At 44.5% G+C, this 23107-nt stretch overlaps 4 protein-coding genes across 8 annotated transcripts; 1 reads left to right on the forward strand and 3 right to left on the reverse strand.

The window, feature by feature from the left end:
- Positions 1-394: 394 nt before the first annotated feature.
- On the reverse strand, positions 395-4440 carry ing4 (inhibitor of growth family, member 4). Of its 2 annotated transcripts, XM_086114481.1 has the most exons (8): positions 4352-4440; positions 3858-3929; positions 3181-3347; positions 2718-2832; positions 2532-2643; positions 2288-2432; positions 1171-1232; positions 395-1049 (listed from the first exon to the last, which is right to left on the reverse strand). In XM_086114481.1, exons 1-8 carry the CDS (start codon positions 4386-4388, stop codon positions 1010-1012), a joined length of 750 nt encoding a protein of 249 aa, XP_085970607.1. In that variant the 5' UTR covers positions 4389-4440; the 3' UTR covers positions 395-1009. The 2 variants fall into 2 exon arrangements, with proteins under 2 accessions (XP_085970607.1, XP_085970606.1); XM_086114480.1 differs by having other exon boundaries at positions 3858-4407.
- Positions 4441-4949: 509 nt separating this feature from the next.
- On the reverse strand, positions 4950-11478 carry nop2 (NOP2 nucleolar protein homolog (yeast)). Its single transcript, XM_086113650.1, has 15 exons — positions 11391-11478; positions 10402-10526; positions 10258-10300; positions 10105-10172; positions 9606-9919; positions 8864-9089; positions 8187-8386; positions 7600-7777; positions 7356-7496; positions 6724-6863; positions 6556-6645; positions 6139-6261; positions 5970-6067; positions 5758-5894; positions 4950-5675 (listed from the first exon to the last, which is right to left on the reverse strand). Exons 2-15 carry the CDS (start codon positions 10505-10507, stop codon positions 5254-5256), a joined length of 2286 nt encoding a protein of 761 aa, XP_085969776.1. The 5' UTR covers positions 10508-10526; positions 11391-11478; the 3' UTR covers positions 4950-5253.
- Positions 11479-11533: 55 nt separating this feature from the next.
- On the forward strand, positions 11534-13326 carry emg1 (EMG1 N1-specific pseudouridine methyltransferase). Its single transcript, XM_086113651.1, has 5 exons — positions 11534-11845; positions 11945-12046; positions 12329-12470; positions 12609-12814; positions 12901-13326. The coding sequence occupies exons 1-5, from the start codon at positions 11696-11698 to the stop codon at positions 13012-13014; spliced, it is 714 nt and encodes a 237-aa protein (XP_085969777.1). The 5' UTR covers positions 11534-11695; the 3' UTR covers positions 13015-13326.
- kel (Kell metallo-endopeptidase (Kell blood group)) lies at positions 13009-21666 on the reverse strand. 4 transcript variants are annotated; one of them, XM_086113649.1, is made up of 17 exons: positions 21500-21666; positions 19448-19778; positions 19141-19368; positions 18935-19056; positions 18402-18560; positions 18263-18334; positions 18001-18189; positions 17416-17576; positions 17070-17334; positions 16895-16993; positions 16749-16820; positions 16271-16335; positions 16108-16197; positions 15573-15640; positions 15339-15496; positions 15166-15255; positions 13009-14657 (listed from the first exon to the last, which is right to left on the reverse strand). In XM_086113649.1, exons 1-17 carry the CDS (start codon positions 21572-21574, stop codon positions 14511-14513), a joined length of 2391 nt encoding a protein of 796 aa, XP_085969775.1. In that variant the 5' UTR covers positions 21575-21666; the 3' UTR covers positions 13009-14510. The 4 variants fall into 4 exon arrangements, with proteins under 4 accessions (XP_085969775.1, XP_085969773.1, XP_085969774.1 ...); XM_086113647.1 differs by having other exon boundaries at positions 16271-16377; XM_086113648.1 differs by having other exon boundaries at positions 16749-16826; positions 21500-21665.
- Between the last annotated feature and the right edge of the window lie 1441 nt (positions 21667-23107).

Consider the following 23107-nt stretch of genomic DNA (forward strand, 5'->3'; position numbering starts at 1 on the left):
CATGGTTTTTGCCACTTAATTCAACACAGTGGATAACCTCGACTTCTTGTGTGTACACACAAATTTTAAAAACATGGCTTGAAAAAATACATTTGGCAAAGTAACACGAACCAAAAAGCAGAAAATGCAAGCACAAAATCCAACTGTACCTGTAGTACATTCACGGCGAGGTAATTGCAAGAACTGAGAGACGAGATGTGAAGTTTTGTGTAGCCATCTCAGAGTGTCTGAAGTTCTCTTGTCAGTCAAATTACTGGTTGCAAGACATACAGTTTGTATCAAACGAAAGATGGCTCAAAACTCTAAAAATTCTGAAGATGGAGCACTTTTATGTAAATGTAGCACAGAACTGGGTGGTAATGAGAAGCCATAAAAAACACGCAACAGACAAGAGTTTGAGGTAGTAGCTGTATTCAAATGATTGATAACACAGTCACACCCTCCCCCTTGTACCAATGTTCCAGCTACATCGATGACAATAGTTTTCACAACATGCCTCGCACTCGATCAAAGATGCTAAAATAAAATCATCACTACCAAAGAGATGACTTATGCCTTCAGGATGCAGCATCTGTGATTGTACTATTTTTGTCCTCTTACCTGCAAAATAAGGGTCAAATTTGTTCTCCATGGCATAAAAACAGGAACTATACATCAAAGGAAAAAGATAAATGGCCACATTGTTTTCAGAGAAAATACTTTTCGCGTTTGAATAGTAGTAGTACCATGCAGATTGAAACCATTATGCAATTTCGGGGCAGTTGTAGTGTTTATTATTTAAACAAAAAAATCTATAAGAGCACCAATGTAACTAAGAGGAAAAAAAACAGCTTTTAAATACACCTGAAACCATAAATTCTTTACACACAGCATCAAAACAAGGCAAATACAAAAAAAAAGGGGGGGGGGAGCACCACATGTTAAGGAAGATGAAAAACAAAAGAAATGTACTAATCCATGAAGAATCCCCCCCCCACAACAGATTAGCGTCTGTTCCGGTACAAACATTTCATTTTCTCTTTCTGTCTTGAGAGCAGCGTGGACAATACCTGTGTGAAGAAAACAGACACTTGGATTGCAAGTACTTAACTATGCAAGTAGGGGAGACAGGAATGGTCAGAAGATTTTGAATTGCATGTTTGTTTGTTTGTTTGTTTGTTTGTTTTTTACCATTTGCCTCGTGGTTTGGTTGTCAGACCCACACACGCAAAATGGAACCACTCAATGGAGCACTGGAGACAAAAAGATGCTACTTTAGTGTAAGCCGGTGATAAATTCAACTCACACACTATCAATTGTATCCAGGAGACAGCGTTTATGCGCGTGGTCGGAGTAATAAATCACTCGGTGTGTCATTGGCGACCTTATCGATTCCCATTTTTCCTTATTTTTTGACATTTACCATATTCTATTTGACATTTACCATATTCTAAGGCTATTTACTTACAGATGAAATCATAACAACGGGCCACAAACATGACGATACATTTCCCTGAATTTATAGTCTCATGTCAACTAACAACATAAATTATTTGGGGGTTTCACAGACAAAAGTCACACTCATGCCGACTGGCAATTCGGAATCTTCAATTGACCAAAATTCTTTGTAATGTGAGAGGATTTGGAAGTACTCGCACAAGCAACCGGAGAACATGTGAACTCATCACGGAGACTCAAAAATGTGAAGCAGATATGCTAAACCTTACATTGCAAGCTGCTTTTTTTTTTTTCTCCAATACAGAGAGGTGCCGATACGGTATGCTTGCATTTTTTTTCCCGCCACTCACTTTATATTGCAGTCGTCACTGAGGTACCGTGTGATCCATTTTCCTAACTGGTTATATTTGGGCTCTACATTATTCTGTGTGCCAAATGTTTAGACTAAGACTCAAACATAAATACTTGTAAACGGTCTGGAGTTTAAAAAAAAAAACATTATCGGTGCAGCCCCAATTTCATAATTTACATTATTTATATTATGATGCCTGAAGTGACATTTTAGGTTTAATAATACTCAACCTAGCCACGAGTCATCAAATGAAGACATTTCCAACATGTCTTCATTTTATTTGGCTGGATAAAAATGTGCAATTAGAAAAGTCTTCCATGTTCAATACCACAATTACAATTTTCTTTGGATGTCAAGCAAGGCTACATTTTTCAGCTTTTTTTTTCCCCCTCGCATGAACTGCACACTTTGCCTTGACAATGCACCCACAGACAACACGACAAGACGTCCAAAGAAATTGTGGATCTTGAGGTTGGAAGAGAAGATAAGATGACTCACATCAGTGTTGTCGCAGCCGATCATCTCGCCATAAGACACCTGATGGCATAGACAGTAGGTGGGCTCGTTGGGGTCCACTGGCATGTCCAGCACATCGGATGGGTGCACGTTCCCAAAGTTGGCGGTGGGGCTGTTGAATTCACCCCTGATGGCGCCCAAAAAAAAAAAAAAAAAAAAAAAAGAGGCTTGTAACGCCAAATGTGACAAAATAGCAAAGCTTAACAGCTCAAAGTAAACAACATACGTTTGAAGGAGTTTGACTTTCTTCTGGGCGGTCTTGGGACTGCCGTCTTCATCGGAGCTCTTGACTTTAGATCTCGTTTTAGCAGTCTTCTTTTCCTTGTGTCTGGTGTCCACTAGAATGACACAACCTCTTTGATTATCTGCCTGGGCGCACATGAGGAGGCATCCAGATTGACTCAGCACAAACCTTTCTTTCCTTTACTGGAGGTGGAATCATAATCCGTACTCTCGATCTGTTTTTCCTTCAGGTCGGCTTCAAAACGGGCCAGGTCTGTGTCCAGGCGTCTTATGTGCTTGTCCACCTAAGCATAAAAGCGTGTGATACATTAAAGCAAAATGTGTCAAACTCAAGGCCCGGGGACCAGATCCGGACCGCCATGTCTTTTTTTTTTGTTACCTTGTTTACACTTACTCGAATAATAATTGAACAAATTATTATGGACTAATTTCAGAACTAGTAACCCATTAATTTGTTGTGTTCAAGGAATGCGATGCGACAGTTTAACATTTTTGTGGGTTTTGCTGACATCACGGCCCGCCGAGGGAATACATGACTCTCAAGTGGCCCACGACAAAAATGAGTTTGACCCGCCTGCATTAAAGCATATACACCATCGTAGCTTTGAAATGTATCACGGTCTGATACGAACCATCTCGTAGGTCTGCATGGCCAGTTGCACCTTGTCATCGCCAAACTCTTTGCATTTGCTGTACGACTGCTGGATTTGCCTCAGTATGGACAGCTTTTGCTCAGAGGAAAGAGTGCGAGCATTCGATGTGTATTCTTTTGCAAGGGAGTCTATCTGTCCTTTGAGATCTGTGGAAGACAGCGATCTTTTAAAGTCACATTGAATAATTACATTGCTGCAGGCCATGTGTCGATCTCTGAAAAAATCTCTAGTTAAACAAAAAAATACATACATAGAAATACACACTTTTTTTAAGAAATCACATAAATATGAACAACTTTTCAAACTCACATTCAGCACTGAACAATTTAGACTCTTAAGTAGACAATGGCAAATCAGTTGCAGTTGGTGTTCTGATTTAAAAACACACTTTGAAGCACCACATACATTGTATTAGTTTGTTTTTTGCCACAAACAACATGGCGCAACTATCATGGGAAAAATGTGTATTTTGCTGCCGTTGCTACATTGTAATGATACAAAATTAGAAAATAGGCAAGAAATAAAGGCGTGTGGATAAGTGAGAGGCTGCTGACAAGAATCACCTCATTCACTGACTGCACTCGTGCATTTGGACACATCCAAACTATTGTGCATCGGCGTTTTACACATCAAACCCGCGTTCGCTCACTACTCACCTTCTGTGCGTTGGTCTAAATCCCTCATCAAATTGAAGTTTCTCTGCAACTCGAAAGGCAAGTTCTCTATGCCTGATGTGACACAGAAAATTGGGGTTGCAAATATCTTGACACAAAATGGAGACATAAAGCAGGCAAAACGGGCTCGCTCCCGTTCATTTGCAGACCGAAGGAGACGAGGGCGTTTTTTTTTTCATTCATACCAAATACCATAATCAAGGCCCGGAATGTCTATGTTTAAAGGCTGTGTTGATAGACTAAACACGGGGAGTTTAACGTGTGTCGCCATTTCGATGCATTTTCCCCCCCTAAGCTTTTACTGCGCTGCGACAATCCAGCAAATAGACAGAGCCGAACTGCGCCGAACGGTTGAGGAACACACAAAGGTTCACGTTCAGTCCTTTGTTGGACATCACAATAACGAGAACGTATTCTACGGCTGTCGCGTTTTCTAAAGAGTCGCAAATGTGTTGTAGCTCGACTAATAAGCTTACTGTCCAAATAATGCTCCAAATACATCCCCGCCGCCATCTTGGAAAATGTAAACAACACAGCTTCCGGTCAGCCGGGGGCCGCCTCTGATTGGTTGTTTCCACAAAACTGACGACGATGGAAGATTGCAGTTAAAGTGCAAATGTCACCCTTTAGAAAATTGCAAGTATGTACTTGATGCGAATTAAATGTACGTGCACGTTCCACGTCGTCGGGTATGAGTCCAATTAACTTTAAAATGTATGGGCAGGACAATGATTTAGCAATGAGCATTTCTGCCTCAGTTATGAGCCTCAGGGTTCGAAACTCAGCCCCCTGCGTTTTCCCTGTGTCTGTGTGGATTTTCTCCATGTACTTGTGGGAAATCATTGACGTTCCCTGTGACTGGCTGGCGACTGGTTCAGGATGTGGACCCAGCTTCTCTTGACCATAGTCAGCTGGAACAGGATTCAGTCCACACCCAACCCTCACATGGATAAAGTATGAATTGATTAAATTGATGGTAGAAGAGGCTGGTTACCATTCCAAGCAGTCCCCCAAAGCCCCCGGGCCAGGCTACAGTTTAACTGTGTCCCAAATGAGAATAAGCACGATGAAAACTGTATGACAGATGAAGTTTATGGAAAACAAACACTGCAGAATGATGAACGAACATCTTTTAAAAATGTATTGTGTCAGGTTTATACAAGAAATCCCATTCATGTACTGTATTTCAGTCAAAGGCCAAACAGAATTGCTTTTTCGTTATATAAAAGAAAACCCGACACAAAATACATACGTTTGTAGTTTCTTGAGATCTTTGCTTGAATCGTTTGTGAAGATATTGTTTGATAGCTCCGAAGTGACCCAACAGAGCTCTTTTTTTTTTTTTTATAACCATCTAAACATTTCAAGAATAAAATGCTCATGATCTTGCTTGCTTCTGTGTCCACTTTTTGTTGACTACCTTCCTCTTTGCCATTTTATCCTTTGCTTTCATGGGTGTTTTCCCCGGGTTGGCCTGCTTCTTCCCAAAACTGCTCCGAGTCTTCTTCCCAGCCTTTGGCTTCCTTGCTTTCATCTCCACCGTTGTCGGTGCATTGGTGTCTTTTCCCGTCACAGCCTCTCCGTCCATTTTGGCCCTCTTGGCTTTTTTGGGTCCAGCAGGCCAATTCTTTTTGCCTTTAGTCTGGAAGTGAGGCCCTTTCTTGGCAGCCGTTCCATTTGTTTTGGCCTCCTGCTTTGGCTCGCCGGCCTTACCGGGGACGCCCTTCTTGGTTTTGTCCACTTTGTTGTTCGGAGAATTGCTCACCTCTGTTTCATCAAGAGTGTCTGCCTTTTCTTTTTCTGTATTAGGGACACGAAAAGGTGATTGATTCATCAATTCGTATCCTGAAATCCAGCATGCTGTACGGTGAGCAGCGTTTACCTTCCGCCGCGGGTGCAGCTGGAATCACGTTGGAGAATTTTTTAAACTTGGCCACGAAAAAGCCATCCATGTTGTGAGAGTGGGGGTAAAAACGCCTGGTGAGCCGCAGAGAAGGGTGGAACCGACGCACTTTAAACCTGAATGAAGATACCAACGGGAATGACAATAATCAAATCAAATCAAATCAAATAAGACCGAGTGGGTCTTGTTACCTGGTGAATCCCTCCTTGCCAAAATCCAGTCCGGTGGGAACCAATTTGACATTCCGTTTCTTTAACGCGTAGTCCACCACCCATTCGTTCTCCTCCATCTGGCGCAAGACTTTTTGTCACCCCAACTATTATTTGCAAAATGTGCTTTTTACGGACGCGGGACACAAACCATGATGGAGCACGTGCAGTAGACCAGATATCCGCCCGACGTGGACTTGGCGTTGACCGAGTCGATGGCGGACAGGAGCAACTCTTTCTGCAGGTGGGCGGCGCGCAGGATGTCGGCTTCGCTCTATCGGGAAAGCAAACGTGACGTTGCTGCAACTGAGTAGAAATGGTTTTGTGGCGCAGGAACAAAGTCTCAAAGGTTACAAGACGTTTTCAAATTCTAACTTTAAATGACGTTATTCTTGTGGAATTAACTGAACATTTCAACTTCAACCCGACACAATCCCCCCGATCGAATCTCCCACGTCTTGAGTGTAATACTCCAACGTAACAACGTTACAAAATCGGTTCTAAAATACTGCACATGCCATAACCAAAGTCTAAGTGTCCATACATCAGAGAGTGAGCGGCGATTTACCTTGCTGGTCTTCACAACGGGGTCTTTCGCGATGACGCCTGTGCCAGAGCACGGAGCATCGAGTAGCACTCGGTCAAAGCCCCCCAGCACCTGCGTTTTGCATCAAGTATTAGCACACAACAATCGGGAGCGGCGTCCGCGTTTCAAGAAATGTACACCGCGCGTCACCTTTGGGAACTGCCTGCCGTCGTAGTTGCACACCAGCGTGTTGGTGACCCCCAGACGGTGGATGTTGCCCACCACGCTCTTCAGTCTGTCAGCGTTGGCGTCGTTAGCCACGATCACTCCCGTGTTTCTCATCAGCTGAGCTGCGGTTGGCAGAAAAAACATTTCACACTCAGTCGAATCGCATTCAATACACAAGCGTTGTCTTGTTACAGTGCACACCAACCATGACGTCTTTTGGGTTTTCGCCAACATGCGGCATTTCTATGTGTTGCTTTAAATTAAAAAAAAAAAAAAAACGAACATTCATGCTAATTTCTGCTAGCCAGTCTATTACATTTCACATGATATGTTAGCATTAAGCTCACTGACTTTTATTGAACAAGAGTAGATGGTTTGCTTGAACATTTTGGTGTTAAAATGCATGACCTGCTTTGGTTTTGCTAGTTGGGCTGTCACAAGGACCACGATGGTGAAAAGTGACACGTCGACTTTTGTCCCACTTTGCACCAAACCAATTAAGAAACACAGCGTTCAAATGATTCGCCTCTGACAACGACAATCAAAACTCTGAGCTCCTTTTTGGCGATCTCGCTGGCCGACAACGCAGGTGTATAATTGGCTCAACCCGTTACCGATATAGGTGGTCTTTCCTCCCGGGGCTGAGCTCATGTCCAACACGGACTCCCCCTCCTGGGGCGAGAGCGCCATGACTGGCAGAAAGCTGGAGGCGCCTTGCAGCATATACTGACCAGACAGGTACTCCGGAGTGGCACCTGTGTCATAACACGGCGACAAAGTCATTTTCCGGAAACATCCCCGTAAGCATTTTCATCTCGGGATAAAACTCCATCACGGTCGACAGGAGGAGAAACCTACCGATAGGGACAGAGGAGTCGTAAATGACTAAACCCACTTTGGACCACGATCCCAGGGGATCCAAGTTCACTCCCCTGTTGATCAGGGCCTGAGCGAGGTCCCTCCTCCTGGTTTTCAACGTGTTGGTCCGAATGGTGACCGGTCTGTGAATTTCATTTGCCTCAAGGAAATCCACCAGCTGTGAGTGACAAAAAACTTCTGTTGAAATCTCTCCCACGTGTTTTCTGCTGTGTGCACGTTGGCCATATAATTCAGACACGCGTGAAAAAAGTTTACGCAGTGACTCGGTAACCTGCGGTCAGATGAATTGTTGCGGCGCTTGCGTTCGAGCATTAGCGATCGGCATAAAGCGAGCGGACTTTCTGAAAGGCAAGGTTTTGCGGTTATTTTAAACACGCTTGTTTTAGGTTTAGTTTAAAGCGAAATAAACAAATAGAAGTGTCAGTTTTTGTTTTTAAGAATTATTCCTCACTATCTGACGATTCCCCCTGCTCGCTGCGACGCGAGCAGAGTTCACGGCCACCATCTAGTCGTCCTTTTCGCTCGCAAGTCCCGGCCGGCGCCAGTGTTTGCAAACACGCACGCACCTCCGAGAGAGGGAAGAGCTCGATGAACTTCTCGATGAGGAACTCATTGTAGCTGTAGTAGGTGCAAAGATCCTTTTTCAGCAGAGCGATGTACTGTCCCCTGTCTTTCCCCGACTCTCTTTTCGACGAGAAGTTACAAAGGACATCAACGTTGTCCTTGATTCTTTGGTGGATCGACTTCAGGTCGACGGGCAGGATTCCTGTTTTGTGCAGGTGACAAACGCAGGAAGTAGAGTTGGGTTTGTATCGTCACTTAAGAAAAATAAATAAGATAAAGATAAACCTTTATTAGTCTCGCGATGGAGAAATTCCAGATTCACAGCAGCAAAGTTATGAAAGGAAGAAGTAGAACAACAAAATATAGGAGCTGCTGGAAAGGCAGCCACTCACGCGGCGCCATTTTGAAGTCAAAATAACAAAAATAACACAACACAATTAGAGTGGCGGGAGGGGAGGGGGGGGGGGTTATTTCCTCCCAACACAACTAATATTTGGACCTGGGTGAAAAACATGCCAAAAAAGTTTTTTTTTTTTTTTTGTTCATAACACATGACATAATATACTGTCTCACAAAATCCACGATTTATCATGTTTTTTTTGTTTTTTTTTTTAAAGGACCAACACTAAATCCGGTCTGCGTGAGGTGATAACGAGCAACTTAAAGTAACTTCACTAACCTTCCTTCTCACTCTCCTCCGCCTTAGGAAGCCTGAACTGATCCAAGTCGTCTATGTTGGTCTGTAATGTTTCTTCTTCTTCATCCGATTTCTTCTCGCCGCCTTTGACGTCGTCGTCGCTGTCCTCCTCATGCTCGTCCTCATCTTCGTCGTCGTCGTCACTCTCGAGCCCCATCGTTTGCTGCAGCTTCTTTTGCTTCTTGGCTGCGCGCTCAATGGGAAGAAGCTTTAAAAAAAAAAAAGTGGGAATGAGAATCTGAGAAATGCTATTCAAATCAGTATGGATACCTGTTCAAAATGATCCATTCATTTTGGCATTTTTTATCGCGTTCGTCCTCATTGTGGTTTCAGCAAGGGCAAAAACCAAAACAGGTTTTTGTTCTAAATTTCCAAAGACATCTACTTGGAGACCTTTTCTGTGACTCTTCTCGTCCCCGATTGCAACCTGCTGATGGATGACGTTCCGTGACACTTCCGTGGCCACTTACGTCTGCCAACATGCTGACTGTTTAGAATCATCGATGAATTGTTAGGTGCCATTTTGGTTTCACGATGTCAAAACGTGAACGGCGCGACGAAGAGAACTGCTTAAATCCACATTTGAGTTGAACCCAGAAATGTTTTGGCCCATTCATGGAGCAAAAGAGTTGCGGTCAATTTTTCCCTTCAGCTTCTTTTTCGGGAACAGTAAGTCGTGCAAAAAGTACTGAAACATCAAATAGGCACGTTTTATTTCACGTACCTCCTCTCTATCACTTTCTTCTTCATCAAGTGCACCATAGTCATCGACCATTTCTTCATCATCATCATCATCATCATCATCATCGTCGTCGTCATCGCCGTCATCTTCCTCCAGTTCTTTCATTCCCAGTTGTGTGTTCATCTTCGCTTGGTTCTTTCCTGCCTTTGGTGGCGGCTGTTCAACTTCCGCCTTCTCCTCGTCATAATCGTCTTCTTCCTCCCAGTGCTCGTCGCTGTCATCCTCGCTCTCAGCTTGATCCAGCTTGCGCTTCCTCTTGGCCAGCTTCAGCCATTTACTGTTCTCGTCAGTGAAGCCTTCGGGAAACAAAAACATGTGCGGCCACGAAAAGCCACGTACGGAATCCAGAATTTAAAAACAGAACACAACACAAACGAGAGAAAAGAATCATGCACAAAGACTTTCTGCCAGGTTGGTGATTTCAAATGTAGTTCACTGTAAGATGACTTTGTACAGAAATTTTGAGTCGTGCTGTAGTTACCCTTCTTAGTCTGTTCCTCAGCAGCCTCCTTAGCCTTTGTCAAATTGTTGGCCACTCTTTTTAAGTTCCTGTGAAAATAAATCATGACATGAATGAGTGTGATGCAGATGAACAGAGTGCACAGTCACGTCATATAATCCAATGATAGCTGACCTTTTCCTGGCTCTTCTCGACAGACGTTTTGGCTGCGATTCATCTGCAGAAAGACAACCAAAGTCAGTCAAATCAGCGTATACATGACCACATTTCTTATAGTTTAATAATCTTTAATAAAAAAAAAAAGAAGCACATAGTCACCATCTTTTAGAAATTTGGCTAACTCTGTCTCTGCGCCTTGCTGCTTTCTGGCTTTGCGCCCGGGACCTCGCTTCACCTTGATGGTGGGATCCAACTTACGGCCCATGATTCCCCGCTAAAGACACCTTGAAAAGATCAAAATATACAGGATGCTCGTTCACCTGGGCAAAATAACAACCAATGAAGATGCAGTTTCTTTGTTCAAGAATCTATGGTCTGATATTGTGCCTAAGTTAAGTCATTTGAATTTAAAAATCACTGGATTTAATTGTTTGACATATGTTATCAGTCTTGTGAGATTCAGCAAACGGTTCAGAAGTGTTTCCCATATTTTGTTGACCTTGTCCAGCAAGACCGGTGGGGCTACATATTATGAATGCCCGGCAGTTTGATGCAGTCAATGGAACGCAACCACAATAATACATCTATTGTTAAATCGATATTGAGCACTATTGTTTTTGTAAAGTAAGATTTTCACCACACAACTCTTGTATTGGATCTACTTTTACCTCGTAATGTAAACGGCGTAATACAGTAGATCTAAAATGTAATTGACATACAACAATATTACTGGTTAAATTCTAAATTATTAAATTACGATGCTCCGCGCTTCGGTAAAATAGCAAACACTTGGGATATAAGTTCGAAACTATATATTGATAGAAAATGGCTTGGTCTATTCGGTAACTTGGAGTAAAGAAGTAAAAACATGGAACAGTCCTTCACAAACATATCAGCCAAAAAGCAATTTGATTTCACGCCGTGACCACATTTTCCACCGTCATTTCTGCACCTTGCTTTAAAACTGACTAAAAGCTACCATTTGACAGAAAGTGTACATTAATCGTGCAAGGATTAGACGCTTTAGCTGTTTGTAAAAAAATGAGTGTAATTGGCATTATTTACACACCGAGCACACATCAATATATCTAACTATGTTATGAGAGCAACCGAATTCTTTGTCAGAAAATCAACAATATTTCACTTACGTTTTATCCGACTTCTAATTACAAGTTGGACAAAAGCACACACGTGAATTTCGCGACACGTTGTAGATGAACTTCCGGTGCACGGTAGTGACGCATGAGTGAGTGAAAACTTTTAGCGCATCGACGCACTCAAATTCGTCGGTTCTGATAAGAATGTGTGTTTTTAAAAGGAAAAAAATATATATATTACACGCTTAGTAAATCCGAGAGCCGTGTAAAATTATATTTTGTAACTCATTTTGGCGTCCATAGTCCCCTGTAGTGACGTTTACACCGTGCGACCGTTGGACACAGGAGAAGGCAAGATGGCGGCCGCCGACGGGAAGAAGCGTGGAATGGAGCATTTGGACGATTATGAACCAAAACGAGCCAAACATCTCCGCAGCCTTCACGATCGCATGGCGGAGAGGCGTCTTGTTGTTATTCTGGAGGGCGCCTCGCTAGAGACCGTCAAGGCAAAACCTCGGCGAAGTCCTATAGTTTATTGAAGTGCATGAATGATTGCAGTAAAAATTTGTTTTTTTAATGATGCCGTTTTTTTAAAACTATTACAGGTTGGGAAAACGTTTGAGTTGCTGAACTGCGACCAACACAAAAACATCATCATAAAAAGTGGAAGAAATCCAGGAGATATAAGACCGGATATCACACATCAGGCAATCATATACTGTATTTACTTGTCAGCTTTCATGTGAATGAAGCATGTCAACATTTGGACCCACGCTACGTCGCGGTGTCATGCATAAGAGCGGTAGTTGCATACTAAATCATACATAGTTGTCCTAATTTACAAGTCGTTTGCCAAACACAACTTCCAAGACAATTGGATCTTGAAACCTGCAATGGGAAGTAAACAATGAGTCATTTGAACGAGTCAGTTTCGAAGCCATGTTGATCTGCATTTTGTGCCAATGTAAACATGAATTTTCTCCCACTAGTGTCTGCTCATGTTGATGGACAGTCCACTGAACAGAGCGGGCTTGCTCCAGGTTTACATCCACACTGAGAAGAACGCCTTAATTGAGATCAACCCGCAGACGCGCATCCCAAGAACGTTTCCACGCTTTTGCGGCCTCATGGGTAAACGAACAGTGTTTCAACACTATTTGTAGAAAACTGACTATGATACAATCTGGCGATACCTTGATTTGTATGTGTGTGTGTATTGTTTGGCACCATTCAAGGTACCGATGTATTCCCACTTGTTTCCTATTTCAGTTCAGCTGCTGCACAAGCTGAGCGTGCGAGCGTCTGACGGTCCTCAGAGGCTCCTGAGAATGATCAAAAATCCCGTATCGGACCACCTTCCCCCCGGCTGCCCGCGCATCTCCACCTCTTTCTCTGCCGGAGAGGCCGTGTGCCCCCGCACTGTGGTGCCGGAGGGGCCGGCTGCAGTGGTGATCGGAGCTTTCGCACATGGAGCGGTGAGTCGTGCTGCACTCCTTTTTCTTTCCCCCTCCCCTCTGCAGTCACCGCCCAGGCGTTGTTTACTCATCGGCTTCTCTTCCAGATAAACGTCGACTACACAGAGAAGACGGTGTCCATCAGTAACTACCCGCTCTCCGCTGCAGTCACCTGTGCCAAAATGTGCTCGGCTTTTGAGGAAGTTTGGGGCGTCTTATGATCATCGTTGACCAGCTCCTGACGGGGCAGAACGTCAACAATTTTTATTCATTTTTTTTGGTATGGATTTGTGGCACACGTTTAATGCGTTGCACCAAATTTCACATGCGTGGACATCACCTGCATCCCGTTTTGTATGATGAGAATGTTGTTACAAACATTTTTCTACAGTAATTGCTCCCATAAAGAAGCCTATCCCATGCCTGTTGCATCAAGATTGGGGAATTTGTATGATCAATTAATACAAATGCATTTAAATGACTTTTTTCTTGTGCTGCTGGTGAAAATAAATGTAAAAGCTATTCAACCAGGACATGTTGTAGAGGCTTCACAAGACGTTTTCCACGAATACACAACAGAACTGCATATGGAAATACACTCGAGTCCAATGGTTGTCAACGGTTGCCAAAGGGGGCTAAGTTGCGAAACATAGTCTCTTCAAACAATTGAGATTGTGCGCTTTCATACAGCTGCAGAAAAAAATAAAGGGACAGCGCTAAAAAAAACAAAACACCACCATTCTCCAATCGACCACCCTACTCAACTGGGATAATTCATTTTCCTAACAGAGCGACAAGTTAGTCTTCCATTTCAAGCTTGTACATGCGCACTCAGAAGATGGAATAGTCCATTGCATGAGAAGGGAGGGGATGCAGTCAAAACCATCATGGGAGATGTACACAATGTTACAGCGCAGCGCGGGATAGACCGGTGTTGCTCTTGAAGTGGACAGATGATGGAAATCTGACTTTTTAAGTCTTTGTATCCAAATATTTGCATGTCTGGAGCGATCTGCGCTAGTTTCTCCGTCGATAACTTAGCAGCTAGGCAAGCCAATGTTCCAGATTGAAAGAGTCACTTTCAAACGGCGGTTTTGAAGCACGATCACGTCAAAGCTAAAAGGTAAGCGGAGCTGCAGGGAGCACAGATTAGCATTAGCAAACAGCGATACCATTGTTACCATCAGGTCAGCATGTGAGTGTTCTTGGGCAAATGTCATGCGCCACGCAGCAACTCTGTGCAAGGTAAGCAGGGCTGCAAAGATTTTTCGGGGATACAAACAGCATTAGCTTTTGCATTTGATTGCTCACTGAAGTTGTCAATGTGGATGAAACTCCGGTCGGAATTGATTTTGGTCATTTCTCCATGCGCGACGTGCACACGGTTGAGTGTGAACCGAGGCTGTTACCGGTCAAAATGCTTTTGTTGTCCTGAAGAACGCTTGTCTGTCTTTTTTCTTTCTCTCTACACTCTGGGCTATGTTTCCGACCCATATTCGACACCGAGTGCCAACCGGAGCGCTCGGCTCTTGAAATCCAGCCCGCTGGTCGTCACGGTAACGAGAGCCCGCCCAGCGACGGGCCGAGCGGTCTGTGGGGGGGACACGAGACTAAAACGGGCTAATTTCAACGGGACAAAGTAAAAACGTGTTATGAAGGCACCTGAGAACTGTTTTGAGTTGCGAAAAGCAATGCAGATCGCTCCCTTTGAGCACTTTCAGCATCCGTGTGACGAATACCGAGGACTCGCTTTCGGGCATTGCAGCTTTGTGGGACAAATATGAGATTGGGCGCAAATGGCTGTGATGAGGAAGGATGGCTCAAAAGGCATCAGGTGGTGGTAGCGGTCAGCGTCACAATTGACCTGTGGGAGGAGGACACGTGTGAATTGGTGAGATTAAAAAAATATATAATAATAAGGCCATTTATTAATTTTAGTGATGAATTTCATGTTTGTCAGGACGTTTTTTGTATTGCATTTTTTTTGCGTGAGGAGACAGTTTTGCCAAAGTAATGGCCGTTGCTATATTTGGCAATTGTTCTGCAGAAGAATTTTTTTTTTTAATCAATTTGCTTTCACAACCCTTTGTCTGATCGGAGTGAGTTGGACAGACACAATTACAGCATGTCTGTGCGTCTCGGCTGCAACATCCCCCCAGGAATGTTTTTTTTTTTTTTTTAAAGATCTGGATAGAATAAAAAAAGCTGTAAATCGTAGGGAAGTTACAGCAATGCTCGGAAATGCTTAAGAAATAAAGCAAAGCCCCGGATGGAAGAGCGAAATTTCTCTCCTGGCAAAATCTGGAATCAGACATTTCATTTGAAGGCCACGTCAATGAAGTGAGTTGAGCCAAATAAAAAAGAAGAAGCACCTGGGAGAACGCCAGGAAAAACAGACGGGCATGCGAGAATCCCGAGATGGACGTGTCTGCCGATTGCGTCTTCACACTCCGCTGATACGCCTGCGTGAACAAAACATGCTGTGATCCTCTTACACATGTGCAGTACAAATGCAAAAATATATATATATTTTTAGATTTCGGACCTCCAGCGCGATCTCCAGTGCCGAAAACTGCACCCACACCTCCTGCTGCTGAGCGGCAAGAAGCCCAAGCGGTTCGCCGCTCTCCTTGTTGGTCACCGAGCGATAGCGGGACCACACGCACTGGCCCACGGCGCGCACCGTCTCGCTCTGGGAGTAAACTACAAAAGGACACAAAAGTGCCGTCATGGCGGATCAACGCGGCTACGTTTACGTTGGCCTCTGAGGCCTTCTTACTGTCGGGCAGGAGCACGTGAAGGAGGTCTTTGGCCAGGAGGAAACCCATCACGCCGTAATTCACAGCTCTGTTTTGAGAGAGGAAGCAAATGGCAGTTCAGGGATCACATCTAAGCTGCATGCCCACTGACAAGACTTGGAAATTGTATTTTTTGTGGGGGGGTTTTTTTTCATTTGATGCCCCACCTAATTTAATCAACACATCTAATAGAACTGCTAACCTCGTTGAGTTGCCATACCCAGTAAAATATATTGCACTTCCGAAGGGGTGCAACATTTCTTTCCAAGGTAAGTTGAGTTTAGGAGTTTTGGTGGGACACCTCATGAATGATAAAGTCATGGAAATTTTAACTAACTCATGGAGAAGCAAATAATGAACACATTTTGTCACAAGAGTAAAGTCAAACCTACAGACTTCGAAGTGGAAGAAAAATGATACGTATCCAGGAAGATTAATCATCTCATTTTTATGGCAGCCCTAAAAATATATTGCAAAATGTTACACAACATCATGGCACAAAAGCAAATTCCTTACCTCGGGTATGTGGGATGGAAGAGAGGTGGGATAAAAATTCCCACGGGGATGATCAGCTCATTGCCCAGAAGAGACGGCGCGACGGACAGACTTAAAAGCAATGATATGACAACAAAGTTTTGGATGAATGTGCACCACGTGAAATGGCCATGAGAAAACGTACACATCGGTGCCATCGTTGTCCTCGTGCAAGAGTCGACTGCGCCGCTTTTGGAGCAAGGACAGCAGCTGCAGGTAGTTGGAGAAGAAGTTGGTGAGGTTGACCGACACCTGGAAGTTGGGCAAGAGTGGAGTCAAAGATCATCTTCACATTTGGGCTTTTTTTTTTTTTTTTTTTGTCAATACGCTTATGACTGCCGCCAAGCAATTTTACGACACGATGCACATATAAAAAGATCATATTCTTCTCTTCCAGAACATTGAATCATTTTGCAGCTTGGCTCGGATATACCCTCGAATTCCGCTTCCTTATAGTGAGACGTGTGGGGATCATTTTACGAAATATGGGTCCTTTCCCAACACTGAAAACGAATGAAAAAAATTGCAGCGTAAAATAGGGAAGCTCAATAAGCCCGTGTTAGAACTGGTTTGACCCATTCCGAGGTTATCGAGTTAGGGGTCTATTTTGGGAATTCATTTACCTCCGAATAACGCAAGTCAAGCTCAGCCTCGCTGGAGTTTTCTTTAGAAGTCACAATTCTGGGAGTTACTGACTGAACCTGAGGGCAGAAAAGCCACAATTCACATCCGTCGTGTGTTTCAAAGGCAAACTTGAGCTTTAAATCACCTTTCTCAAAACAAACTGGAGAGTCTTCTGGTCGCTCCACTTGAATTGGTGGAGTTGTGACTTGAAGGAGGACAGGATATTTTCAATCAGCTCCTCTGCCTGCCAGACAACAAAGACGTTGGCTGGAAATATCTCATGTTCATGAGCCCCAAACGTCGGCGCGATGTCACCTCACCTCCCCGCCGGCGACGTTTTCTCCAAGCAGATATGCCAGTACGCCGTCGAAGCCTCGCTGGGTTTCCAGCACGCAGCGTTTCCAGCGAGGGGCTGTCGTAAAGACCTCACTCAAAGCGTCTGTCTTTGAGTCGAGATCGCGTTGCCTCACCTCTCCTTGGCCCAGAACCACTGAAAAATTATTTGCCGTGTCCGAGAATCTGGAGTCCAGGGCGGGCAGGAAGGTGTGCAGCAAGTTGAGCACCATGAACGTGTGGAGGGGGCCGCTGAGCAGAATGACAGCGCGTCCTGAGACTAAGCGGGGAAAGCACGTGAGGCCGATGTCCATTGCGGGTCACTTACAGTACCTGGAGCTCAGCTCGTGGCCGCTCAGCCATTTGCTGATGATGCGAGACATCTGTACGATGTAAGGCAAGTTGTGCAGGAGGACGTGGTCGTCTTCCATGAGCGGCTGTGAATGGAACGCGGCCTGCAGGCAACCCAACCAGTCGACAGCTGGAGCCTTATGCTGTGGAGACGCGTCGGGAGAGATGAATACAACAGCACAGAAACCCATTGGGACTATTAAAGGGGGTAGAGTTCGGTGCCAGGCGGATTACCACAACCCAATTTTGGGTTGGATTATCTATCACCAGCCGAACGCGGGAGGAAATTCATAGTAACCGGAAAGGTCCGGATGACAAAACATTTCTAGGAATTACATTTGAAACAATCAACGGGTGGCTGGACGGCCACCAAACGGACTGGCCGTTCGCAAAATTCCCAATGGGCACCCTGAATGGAAGTACAGAGAATTTGATTCAGTGCGTGAGCAGTCGTTACCTGGCGTCGAGTTTCCTATTTTTTCTACCGATTGCTCGTCTACAGCTCCAAAGCCATTCAAGTAATGTAAAATAAAAGCGGGCGCAATGTAAATAGTGTTGCCTTTTGACCTGCAGCTCCTTGATGGTCAAGCGCTGATAGAGCTGCCCGTTGGCCTTGCGATGGCTCAAGGGTGCCATGGCCACAGCGAGCTCGGAAGACAGCGAGATGAACGTGCCGATGTGGATCATGCCGCTGCCCGGCGGGGCCCCCAGCAGCGCCAAGTACCTATCGCACGAAGCGAAGAAAGGAAGCAGCGTCTATGCGAGGATGAGGAGCAAGAGTGCGTCAGTATCGCAACGCGGAAACACGCCGGCGTGGCGTTGAACCAACCTCCCTTGTAACTCGAGACGTCTCGGTCTCGTTGTTCCACTCGATCGGGATCAACAGGTCGGGCTGATCGATCTGACAGCGGAGCAACGGCGTCAAAACAACGCCACGTGTCCGTGACATAGGAATATACAAGATGGACCTGGATGTATCGTCTGGTCGTCTCGTTGGACGCGTTCGTGGGGTCTTCGCCGACGTAGAGGTTGAAGAAGGGGAAGGTGGCGTAGTCTCTCATGAGTGTGCTGAGGATGGAGTTGAAGTCGGTCTGATTCCACGGACCCGACACTGACCAACCTCCAAGCTGCAGCCACAGAGAGAACACACACAGGAAGTGGGAATATAAAGGCAGAATTCTTCATTCGGATTTACTCATGCAGAAAGTAGCAGGAATTTATATGGGGGGTGGTGGGTCGAGGTGAGACTGTATGGGGGCTGTATGGTCACGCTCACACTCACTCCTAGGGACAATTTGGAGGGCTCAATCAGCCTGCCATGAATGTTTTTGGAATGTGTGAGGAAATCCGAGTACCCGGAGAAAACCCACGGAGGCATGGGGAGAACATGAAAACTCCACACAGGAAGGCGGGAGCTGGGATCGAACCCACGACCTCTGCACTGTGAGGTCGACGCCCTCACAGTGGGTCGGTCGGTGTCACGTGTCATTCATTGACTCACTTTGTGGATGAGTGCGAGGAAAGGCTCCTCCCCAGCAATATCCAGAGACTTGGTGTCCAAACAGCTGCGATAGAACTCTTTCGCTTTCTGCACAGCTGAACTTGCAAGCCCGTCATTTGATTCTGGAAATGAACACGATCCAGTGAAAAATCTCCCTTTCATTTGGGTCTTGTTTGAATTATCCAAAATGGCGCAAGACTCCTTACCCAAAATCTCCCTGAGGTACTGCAGCAGTTCCGTTTTTCTGTCTAGCGTCCTCTTCTCTTTGACATCTCTTCTGGATTTTCCTCTCTGGTGTCCCTGGACTTTGGATGAAGAAGGTCTGTCGGGTCCGCACGAGAACAGGAAGTAGTCACAGGGGTGCATGAAGGGGTCCGCGGAGATGGAGAGATGCACCGAGGCCCTCTGACAAGCTGGGGAGTTACAAGGGCTTACTACAAGGAAGGAATGGGAAAAGAATGAGACCAATGGCTGATATCTGCATTTGACGTGTGTGTGTGTGTGTTGGCCCACCGATATCTTCCTGGTTTTGGTTCCCGCGACGAAGAAAGTGATTTATGTAGTAAACCACCCCGAGGAAAATGGCGCACAAACAGAAGCCCAAAATGACGACTGTGAGCGCACAGCCGCACTTTCTCCATGCCGGTTTAATTCGGTCAGCCGGTTGCTGGTACTCGAGGTCTGACTCTTCAAGTCGTTGCGGTGGCAACTTCTGAAGCTCCAGTTCGGTGGGTGGCTGGGCCTCTGCGGCGCCTTGGATGGGGAGTTTCAGCTGAAACAAAGCTGGGGTGGAAAGCCGCCTCTCAGGTTCCGGCTGTGATGACGGTTGCACTGATCGCTCAGGCTATGAAGTTGAGGAAACAAGACAATCCTGGTTCTGTTACAACAATGCTAGCTTCTGCCGCTACTCTCCTTCTCCGCTGCCAGTACTCTTTTATGAATAATTTGGGATGAGCAGCAATGGGAATAGCTGAAGCCAGGCTCGCCCAAATGTGGATACATTTTATTAGGCTAACTTGTTTTCTTCAGGTTCTTGTTCGTTTTACTGGCTAGCATTATTAGCATTTATGCTAAGTGCGGCGCATTTACACTGTTGATTCTTGTATTGATTAATGTGCACTGTCCCAATGAAATTTAAAAAAAAAAACATAATAGTAATAAAAAAATAGTGAAGGACTTCTAACAAAAAAGACATCATGGAGTGCCCAAACATGGTTGTCTGTAGTACAATGCCACAGCGACTGATTGTAATTTTGGTCTATATGACAAAAACCAAGGGAACTGGCTAGATATCAGCTCTCATGAGCCATTTTTGTCATCATTAGACGAGTCCAAACAAACGCATTTTTTGTTGTACCAGACAAAATGAACAAGAAACTGACAAGACAAGGATGGTCTAACAATTTCTTCAATTACCAAAGACCATTTCGCCTTGTTGGCCGGACATTTTGATGCTCAGAAGTCCAAGATGGGAGCAGACTGGTCAGTAGAAAGTCCTCTATAACTTCGTCAATTCAAAAACTAGATGCTAAAAACCTGATTAGCGATTAGTTCATGCCAAGCTTGAGAAGATACCGTAGTTTAGTTGACTTTTTGTCGACTAAATCCCTAATGTATTGCATAGCCTGGATTGTGAAACAGCATCATTCTTAATTTATTCAAGCACAATTACGGTCGAACCTCGCTTCAACATACCCTGTGTTTACAATGTTTTCACTCCTATCACATTTCAAAGTCCCGATTTGGCGTAATCCATTTGCTTATTTTGCTTACAACAAACACCTTTGTAACGTTAACGTCATTATAATGACCAGATTTTCCCCACAAAAATAGTGAAAACATCTTCAGTATGACGAACGATGGAAAGCTAACGGCCACCGTGACCTTGTCCCTCTGTTGCTTAGCAACACTACTGATCGACTCGTTATATTGTTGTACTTCCTGCCGTAACTCACGGAGGCACGGCGCAGGCATTGGCAGTTGCCTGTGGCGGCTAACATTTGCCGATTGACTGAATATTTTCAGAGATGGCGTAGGAACCTACAGTTTTTGTTTCTTACAAAATCATATTTTGTTCATGTACACATTTTTGTAATTGACAATGCCTATATTGTATTACATGTTCAGGCTTTTACACCTATAAATGTTCACACTGTATTATACATCCCCACCTGGAATCCAAAAATCCATCCATTTTATTGGAAATGGTTACAACGAACTACCGTTACATCGTACAGATTCGTAATGTCCCTCAAGGTACGTTGTCAGGAGGTTTGACTGTAACTTTGAATTGGAGCGTGAATTAATACATAGCTTAGCTTTGTTATTTGCCAGATTACGGAAGAGTCTCAAGAATGTAGTATTTTGACGCACGGGTTTTTCAGTCAGGTGGTGCTTACTGAAGGAAGTGGTGTTTATCATGCATATCCTTTGTCAGGTTTGTATACTTCTAAATTGGTCAGGGAAGGCCGTTGCCAGAGCCAAAAGACACTTCCTGATACTGTGGTAAATGAAAGAACCGACATAGCCTGCACTAGATATACACAAGATGATTTTCTGTCCTACCTGAAGCCCTCTTGGAGTTTCACTCACTCTCAGCATTTGGACGTCTTGCTGCGTTTCTCTGCCGGCGTAGTCCATCTTTTACATTTGATGTCTAACATGTGTGTTTCAGCTTCCCTCCCAACACCTCCGTCACACAGCTGTCATCTCAGCTCTTTATCTGGTGGTATCACTCAGGTCTTTTTTCTTGGCAGCCTGATAAAAAAAAAAAAAGCACCACCACACACACAACCCCCCCCCCCCAAAAAAAAAAACACTCCCCTGAACATATACACTCCAGACAGAATTTTCAGTGAATGGCTGGATACTTTCAGGACGCATTGCGGTGGATGAAGTGCAAACAAACAAGGTTCCAAGATGCCACATTGGATACGCCTTTTTATAGATATCAAAGGCCTGGGCGACAAAAACAGCGGACGGACAAATGCAGGCCAATCAACGGCTTTTGTTTGCTTTTATTACACCGCAACGGATGCACGCCAACAAATTATAGAATGTAAACAGTCCAAGATGAGCACACACGCACACAGTCGTCATTATCAGCGCAACACACAGCTGCTGGCGACTGATACGAGACGTGTGGGGTCCACCAACAGCGCGGTGCGTTTTCGTGGGGAAACACGTTGTGTGCGTGTCACAAAGACACTTTGTGCACGTGGCTACGTCATGAAAGAAAACAAAAAACATCCAACATTTTATTCATTTATTCTTTTGAACGGGGGCGGAGGGTAAATGTTTCTTTGACACATAAATTCATACATATCAAACAGTTGCTTGTATAAAAAAGGGATACAAAAAGGACAAGGCAACATTACAGAGGATAAACGTAGGCATCGTCAGAAGTATATGAGCACGCAAAGGTATTTAAAACTGTCGGTGCAGAAGCCCATCTAATAATACTTGAGGAATACCGGCACCTACAGTACGCAGCGAGCATGCAACGCGGAGTCACTAACTTGTCATGTTTTCCCGCACCGCATTCGGTGAGGAATGAATGTCGGTGGTTGTTACACGGCATCCATTGTGATGAAGGCACAAACGCCGAGCTAGGAGTGAGGACATACACTTTGTCAAGAAATACAGTACGATAAAAAAATAATACAGAAGCAGAAACAGTGAATAATGGATGTAACCTTAAGAGGAGATCAAGGTCAAAATACGGGGCTCAAAAATGAGTATGTGATATCAAAAAAATTCAAAAAAAGCTTCCATAAAACAGCGCCTAAATATTTGGTCACTATGCTCAAACGTGTTACCTTAAAAGTTTTAAAGCTGGTTCCTAAATGATAGGACATCAGACTTAAGTAGGAATTAAAAAAAAAAATCAAATCAAAAAGGTCCATATATTATAATATTAGTTAAAGCAAAGAGGTTCTCTCATGCGATGTAACAGAAAGACGGCGCCTACAGTTGTGTGCTTAACGATCAAGACAAAACACATAACGGGTCCTGTTTGGAGGCATGCTGGTGACACTTTGAGCTACAAGATGAGATCCCCGGAACGGATTCTGCGCTGCTCAAGCTTTACTCGGCTCACAGCACGCGTCCAAGAAATGAACTTGGCTCTGAACTGGTTTGTGAATTGAGTGTTATCGAGGAGGGCCGCATTTG

The sequence above is a fragment of the Hippocampus guttulatus genome, chromosome 6 (assembly GCF_054856545.1).
Source record: "Hippocampus guttulatus isolate MCC_2025c chromosome 6, RoL_Hgut_1.0, whole genome shotgun sequence".
Lineage (NCBI taxonomy): Eukaryota > Metazoa > Chordata > Actinopteri > Syngnathiformes > Syngnathidae > Hippocampus > Hippocampus guttulatus.